At 49.9% G+C, this 7,842-nt stretch overlaps 1 protein-coding gene across 1 annotated transcript; it reads left to right on the top strand.

The window, feature by feature from the left end:
• Positions 1 to 1,349: 1,349 nt before the first annotated feature.
• On the top strand, positions 1,350 to 7,320 carry LOC104298527 (patched domain-containing protein 3). The gene is given in 4 exon segments (XM_054171170.1): positions 1,350 to 2,090; positions 2,314 to 2,435; positions 4,144 to 4,289; positions 5,717 to 7,320. Coding segments are annotated over 4 exon segments (2,613 nt in total).
• The last annotated feature ends 522 nt before the right edge of the window (positions 7,321 to 7,842 follow it).

Below are 7,842 nucleotides of genomic sequence, written 5' to 3'. Positions count from 1 at the left end.
AGGATCTATCCCTTTGTGCAGGGACACCTCTCAAGGTTACTGCTTGAGGTTGAACAGAATCTTTGTGCAGGTTCTCAGTAAGTAATTCAAAGCATGCCGAATTCTGAAATGCTAAGCGATACAAATTATTGATTGTGCACATGTAGTCCTTTCAACGCAAACCAAGTCTGCTAAGTCTGGATCCAGCTGCACCTAAACTCCCCTTTGAGAAGGAGTTCAGAACACGTGGGAAGTCCTTTCTGAACCTCATGACTCAATGGGAGTATCTGTCCAACAGTTTTGTTGGACCCTGTCCTCTACACAGTGAAGTGTACCTTGGCATTGAATCTTGTTAAACAACTGTCACATCTGCAATCAAACTTTGTTAAATCTCTGGTTTACATCAATAACCATATTTCTACTTCTCTGTTAAGAGTGAAGTGCACCACTGTTCACAACAGAAGGGCACCAAGTGCCTGTCTCACTCTAGCCATTTGGCTGCACATCTCTGGTGTTTCAGCTGAGTTTAATGTTCTCAGCCAGAGGGCACTCAAATCACTTCACCAGTGTCAGGCACACCAGACTGCAGGGCATTTTTTGGACTTGGAAAGATGCTTTCTGTCATTGACACTGCACAATGCTCTGACATACCACAGCACTGAGGCTTTTGTGGCTTGCCCATTGCAATCACTAAACCTGGCTTCAAAGTCTTTTACTTCTTCAGCTCTTACTCCCCTTCTTTTGTAAACCTGTTTAGCCGGAGGGCAAACACCGCAAGCCGTACACCACCAGTTTCCATGTTTGGCTCCCGGAGAGAAGAATAATCCTTAGTGATGAAGTCATGACAGCAGCGGATTCCCGGAAAGCACGAGAGACGATAAGGTCAGAAGGAGGATGTGTAGGAGCAGGGCCATTCCCGGCAGAGGGGACCAGCCAACACAGCAGCACAACCGGGCTCCAGGCAGCGCTCAACAGGCAGGGAACTGTAGCGGCACCGCGGCGGGACAAGACACCCCCGGGGCCAAAGCGGGCGCGGGGGGAGCCGAGCGCGGGGTGGGGGGGCCGGGCGCGGCGGGCAGCTGCCTGTCGGGGGCCCGAGCCCGGGGCGGGGGATGAGGGCCAGTGGCGACGGGAACTGCCTCCCCGCCTGCCTGCCGGGCGAGGCGGCGGAAGCCCCAGTGAGTCAGCGCGGGGGAGGGCACAACCGCCTGCACCACGGGGCGGCTCCGGCCCCACAACTTTTAAAGCGCTAGTTCTGGGCGCACAACGGTAAAACGCTGGTTCTGGCCTAAGGGCGGCTCTCCTTCGGCGCAGCAAGAGCTGTGCATTGTGCGGCTGGCAGCAGCAGTCCGTGCCCGCCCCCCTCGCCCATGGAGGAGTCGTACAGCCAGACGGAGCGCTGCTCCGGCCGCAACACCAACTGTGTGGAGCGGCCGCTGAGGCGGCTCTTCGAAGGGCTGGGGAGCAGCGTGGCCGCCTGCCCCTGGCCCTTCGTACTGCTGCCGCTGCTGCTGTCGGGCGGGCTGGGCGCCGGCTTCATCTTCCTGCCGCAACGGCAAGCGAACGATATCGAGCAACAGTTCACACCGACGGAGGGTCCCGCCAAGGCCGACCGCGACTTCGTGCAGCAATACTTCCCCACCAACGACTCGCAGGGCTTCTCTGCCGCACGGCTACCCACCGAGGGAGCCTACGCCGCCCTCATCGCCGTGGCGCTGGACGGGCACTCTGTCCTGGACCAGGAGGCCTGGGACGAGGTGCTGAAGCTGAACGCGGCGGTGACAGACAGCGACTACGAGCGCCTCTGCGCCCGCAATGCCACCGACGGCGACTGCAGCAGCCCCAACCCGCTGCTACCGCGCCCCGCCAACGCGACGGCGCCCGCCCCGCAGAACCTCCCCTACCCCGGCATCGGGGCCTCCTTCCTGGGCACCGCGCTGGGCGGTGTGAGCACGGACGCCGGCGGGCGGGTGGTGTCGGCGCGGGCCCTGAAGCTGATGTATTACCTGCAAGAGGACGGCCCCGAGGCGGCGGAGAGCCGGCGGTGGCTGGAAAGGTTCCTGCAGGACTTCCCATCAAAGCTGGCGGGGATGAAGTTCACCGCCATTCAGGTAAGCAGCTGCGGGGACCGAGACCCGGGCTGCTCGGGCTGCCGCGTCGCCGGCCGGGAAAGGAGCTGGAGGAGAGACCAGGCTGGGGCGTTCTGCAGGGTGTGAGGGCCACGGGGATGTGCCAGTGCCGATGTGATGCTCAGCGTTGCCTCTGCATCTGGATAGAGACCAGGGAAAAGCTACAAGTGCTTCATCTTTTCTTTCCTTGCTGTTTTAATCACAGGTGACTTACTTTACCTCGCTGTCCAGGCAGCAGGAGTTTGAGGGAAATACCAAGAGCGTGATCCCACTCTTCTCCGTGACGTATTTCTTGACAATAACCTTTTCCATCGTCTCTTGCCTAAGGTAAAGTGCCTTCTTCTAAGGGATGGATCAAGGAGGAGTGACCTCCACCCTTCTTTACCTTGTCTGAACTGATTTCTGCTCTTGTCAAGTGAGGTCTTTCTTGAAGCTGCAGACTTCTCGTGACATTTGGCAGCAGGCACGGTCAATCCTTTGCCGCTTCTCTCCTGCTTGTGCCTGTTTCCCAGCGGCTTACATGGGGTTCGTGGTCCCTGCCCCACAAACACCTGAGTGAGTGCTCAGTTCAGACTGCACACTTGAAGGCCAGTATCCATTGTCTGTCCTCCAAAGCCATCAGCCATTTCTGTAGTCCCTGCTTCACTAAAATCCTGAACTATTTAAACCACTGAAACAACTCTCCACTTTATGTCTTTTCAAGAGGCCCAGGGTGCTGTAACTTTGGCACCAACATACACTGTGCCAAAGGAAAGACCTGGAAGGTTGAAAGGGTTCTGTGTTCCCATATGCAGGAAGGGGCCAGCCTGGCAGCAGCAGAATCCTGCACAAGCACTTTCCTTGATTAAAACTTACAGCTCATCTTGGCAGACCCAGTGGGGACATCACCAGAAAGATGCAACAAAATCAGAGAAGTCCTCATTTATGGGGGGGAGGGAAGGAATAAGTGATGCTGTTGCTTCTTTCATAGCTTCTGTCCTCATCCTGCCCACAACCTACTGATTAAAGATAAGTTACAAAGAGGAAGGAAGCAGAGGAGGGAGGAGGAGGTGGAACAAGATGTTGAGCTCTGTTTGCACCTTTTTTCTGCTACCTGCTCAGTTAAGGTACAGGTGAATGAGCTCTAGCTTCATAATTTACTGCAAATCCAGGTACAGCTTTAGGTATTCCGCTTGCTAGTAGAGTCTGAGCCTTCCCTGCTGTCTGCAGAGAACTTAACCTGTCCTTTCTCTCTGCTGGTGGAAGGTCACCATTGTACATTTGTCACCCTTATAGCTGTATTTGGGCTTGTGAAAGAAAGTTCTACTTGAGGGATGGGCTTACTGGTTTAGTGCCTGCCTCAAGCACTGTATCCATTAAGGCTGTCCAATTTCTGGATACAGCTGTTTGGCATACAGTCAAAGGGCAGCTCCACCAACACATGCTTCTTGCCTTGGGGGTTAGAGGTTCTCCTAAAGTTCAGAAATGGGCTACAGCCTGGAAAATGTGGAAAACTGGGGAAGAGGCAACTTTTTACCTTTTCAGTGTGGTTTGAAATCTCCCACTGGGAATATTTCATAGAAAATACTTGAGCCAGATCTTGAGGGCACCTTGGCAAGTGGCTAGTACCCAATCTGCTGAGAAAGCTGCTCTGCATGCTGCTCACTGCCTGAGAGATGCTTCCACACTGATAAGCTCCACCAAGAACCTGTGTGAAAGGAAAGAGCTTCTAAACATTTATCATTTTGGGGGTCACCCTAAATCTAGCCCCTCACTGACAGAGCTCATGCATCTTAATTTCCCCAGCTCTTGTCACTGATTTGAGGGTCAGCACTTATCTTTATGTATAGAAATGGCCTGCAGGAAGATTGTCTTTGGCACCTCCTATAGAGAGGAGCCTTGCCCAGTGCTGACACCTGGGAGCTGTCCTAACAGAAGCCTTCATCAAGAGTTCTCTTCCCAGACAGGCTGTGGTTAGTGCCTGTGGATTTCTTGTGACAAATACCTTAGTGACATATTTGACATGTGGCTAAAATCTTCCTTACAATGTTTTCAGGTCGAGCTGTATAAGAAATAATGTCTGGCTTGCATGCTGTGGAGTGCTTTCTGCTGGTTTTGCTGTATTGAGCAGCTTTGGATTGTTGCTCTTCTGTGGAGTACCCTTTGTGGTCACTGTAGCAACTGCACCGTTTCTCATTCTGGGTAAGTAGAGGACTTGGAGTCTGATACAAAACCAAAGTGGAGTTACAAGCTGATGGTGTTGATCTTATGTTATGTGAGCGTAAGTTTATGGGCAGGTCCATCCTGCAGTGAGGGGAAGTCACCTGTAGTCCTTGTAGAATGTAGTGCTTGCTCTGATAACATTGGGCCTGAATACTTAGGTAATGTGCAGGACTGTCTGTAACTGCAAGTAAGAAATGCACCTCATTTGCAAAGGGGTGAACTTGCCTCTGCACTACAATGACTATGTACTGTGCACCTGAAGTGATGGACCAGATGTGCACACAGCTCGCCCAAACCTCAGAGAAGTTGATGTCATTGCATCACATTTGCACAGGCTGCTGACAGCCAGTGCTAGACTTTCAGATCCCATTAGATGATGTTGCTGCAAGTAAATTGCTGCTTTTAAAGTCCTTCTCTCATCTCATATGGGATAAATTCATGTGATGTTTTCTTAGTCTCATGCCAAGGAAGCATGTGGAACTTGCAGGTGGGTAGAGGCTCTGTGTCATACTAGATGCCTAATGCAAATGCTCCTTAGGGCACACATAATTCAAATGCATTTTCTGTTTGTTTTGTTTGCTCATCAATTGCAGAGTGTCTGCATTTCAGAAGGACCCTTTTGTATCCTCAGGAAAGGGCTCGAGCCAGTCTCTGCAGATACTTGGTAGAGAACATGCACACTTCACTCTTCCTTAGATTAGAGCAATGCATTGAAGCCAATCATCATTAGATGGGATGAACTGCTGTGAATCCTGCCTGCTTTCCAGAAGCAGCTTGGCTTGCTGCTGTCCTGCAGCACCTTCTGACCTGCTGCTTAATTCATCTGTGCATGTCCCTCTGGGCAGTCAGTAGTGATTTCTGCTGTTCTTTTAGGCTCAGCTCTATCAGCCGTGCTTGCTCCTCTGTTCACACAGTCTTGCTTTCCCTTTTGATGCAACTTAACTTCCAGGGAATAGAAGAGCCCTTGAGAGAGTCACACTGGCCAAATACTGAAAGGTCTGTGGTTAAAATCCCTAGAGCAGGGCTGAGACAAGCACATTGGCTCTTCATTCACTCTTGAGCATCAGAGTAAGCAGTGTATTTCGATCTCTGTAACCTGCACCACTGGACACCTGGAGAGCAGCTACAGCACACTTGTCAGAGATGGGCTAGGTGTGCTCAGTCCTTCAGCAGAGGAAGGTGAGGGGTCAACAACCCATCAGGGCACCAGGGGTCTCTCAAGTGTAATAAATTCAGCCACATGCAAAGGATCTCTTTTTCTGTGCCTGCTTCCCTTGCATCAGCACTAGAGCAATGTTCCCAGACTCATTTTATTCAGAAATAAACATGATTGATTTTGTGCTTCTGTTGAGTGTTAGTGGAAGCTGGCAGTTGCAGTGCAGCCTTAACTTTGTCTCCTCTTGCAGGAGTTGGCGTTGATGACATGTTCATCATGATTGCTGCCTGGGAACAAAGCTCAAGGAGAAAAGAGAAATCCAACGTTAAGTCTCTGCTGGCTGAGACTTACTCAGAAGCAGCACTTTCTGTCACCATCACCACTCTCACTGATGTTTTGGCCTTCTTCATTGGCACCTGGACTGCTTTTCCCTCCGTGAGGTCATTTTGCCTTTACACAGGCACTGCTTTTGTCTTCTGCTATATCTATACCATGACCTTCTTTGGGGCAATCCTTGTGTTAAACCACAAAAGGGAGCAAGGAAACCGGCACTGGCTGACTTGCATGCCCGTGGGAGGAGGTGAAGGTCAGGCTGAGTCCTGCCTGTACAACGCTTGCTGCCTAGGCAACTGTTCTGGGCACTCATCTCAGCCAGAAAGCGAGCATCCAATGAGCATATTCTTTAAGAAGTACTATGGCCCTTTCTTCACCAACAAATGGATCAAGGCACTTGTGGTGCTGCTCTACGTAGCGTATCTGGCTGGCAGCATTTATGGGTGCACGCAGATCAGGGAAGGCATCGATCTTCGGAATCTGGCCAGTGACAACTCGTACGTTGGTCCATTCTATGATGACAATGAAGAATACTTCTCAGAATATGGCCCCAGGGTCATGGTTGTCATTACTCAAAGTGTAGATTACTGGAATGAGACCGTTCGCCTTGGCATTGAGAACTGCACCCAGGAATTAGAGGGCATTTCATATGTAGATAAGAACCTCTCAGAGTCATGGCTGAGAGTGTACACAGTCATAGGAGGAGCTATTTCAGTAGATCTAAACAATAAGACTCTTTTCCTTGATAACTTAGATAAGCTGTTCCACTACTTTCCCAGTTTTAAGTGGGACATTAACAGGACTCAGGATGAAATCAAAGCTTCTCGTTTCTTCATCCAGACAGTGAATGTGACCTCAGCTGTTGATGAGAAGAACCTTCTCCATGAGTTAAGAGAGACAGCCAGGCAGTGCAGTGTGCCATTACTGGTGTACCACCCAGCGTTCATCTACTACGATCAGTACCTGGTCATAGTGCAGAACACCATTCAGAACATCGTGGTTGCTGCTGGGGCAATGCTCCTTGTCTCCCTTTTGCTCATTCCCAGCCCCTTGTGTTGCCTGTGGGTGACTTTTGCTATAGCTTCTGTCATAGTCGGTGTGGCTGGCTTCATGACCTTTTGGAGTGTCAATCTAGACTCCATATCCATGATCAACTTGGTCATTTGTATTGGGTTTTCAGTAGATTTCTCTGCTCACATTTCCTATGCCTTTGTGAGCAGCGGAGAGTCCTCGGCCAACAGAAGGGCAATCGAAGCTCTGTCCCTGCTGGGTTACCCAGTATTACAAGGTGCAGTTTCTACGATCCTGGGAGTCGTTGTCCTGGCTGCAGCCAAAACCTACATCTTTAGGACATTTTTCAAGATCATGTTCCTTGTTATTTTGTTTGGGGCTCTTCATGGTCTTGTTTTTATTCCAGTGTTTTTAACCTTCTTTGGAAGCTTTGGCAGATCACCCCTTATAACCCACTCTAAAAAGTTTGAGCTTAGTTAAAGAAATGATAAAGAGTGTCTCTGTGCCTAAGTTATATGTAATATATGTATTTATTGTATGTAGATTAAAAAGCAGCGGCTTCCAGGGAATGTAAAACAAAGAAAGTGAGGGACAAAAAATTATAAAGGCAACAGAGAAGAAAGGCTTCAGAAAATCCAGGTAAGAAAAATAACAGGAGGAATGAGAACACACAGGAATGGATTTGTATTTCTTATGCCTATGTGCTTGACTCTGCTGCTGGTTAATCCTTTTTTTGTGACTTGTTTGCTGAATGCATTAAAGTTGTTTTGAACACTGACCATGGCATCAGCTTAATGGACCACATTACAGGTTTGTTAGGCAATCTACACTGGAGGGAAGAACTCCCACAAGTTGGCATTTCCTGCCCATTTACCTTAATGCAGTAACTCAGCTCTAAGCCCAAAGACAATTTTCCCACAGTAGGCTCAAACCTAGAGGTTTTACAGCACGATTAGAAGAAATGAGAACTGCCTCAGACTGAAGTGAATTGTAAACCTTCAGGAGACAAACTCTTTGTAGGCTTCTAATGTA

Source organism: Dryobates pubescens, chromosome 21, assembly GCF_014839835.1.
Source record: "Dryobates pubescens isolate bDryPub1 chromosome 21, bDryPub1.pri, whole genome shotgun sequence".
Lineage (NCBI taxonomy): Eukaryota > Metazoa > Chordata > Aves > Piciformes > Picidae > Dryobates > Dryobates pubescens.
This window is presented reverse-complemented; position numbering and strand designations above follow the sequence as displayed.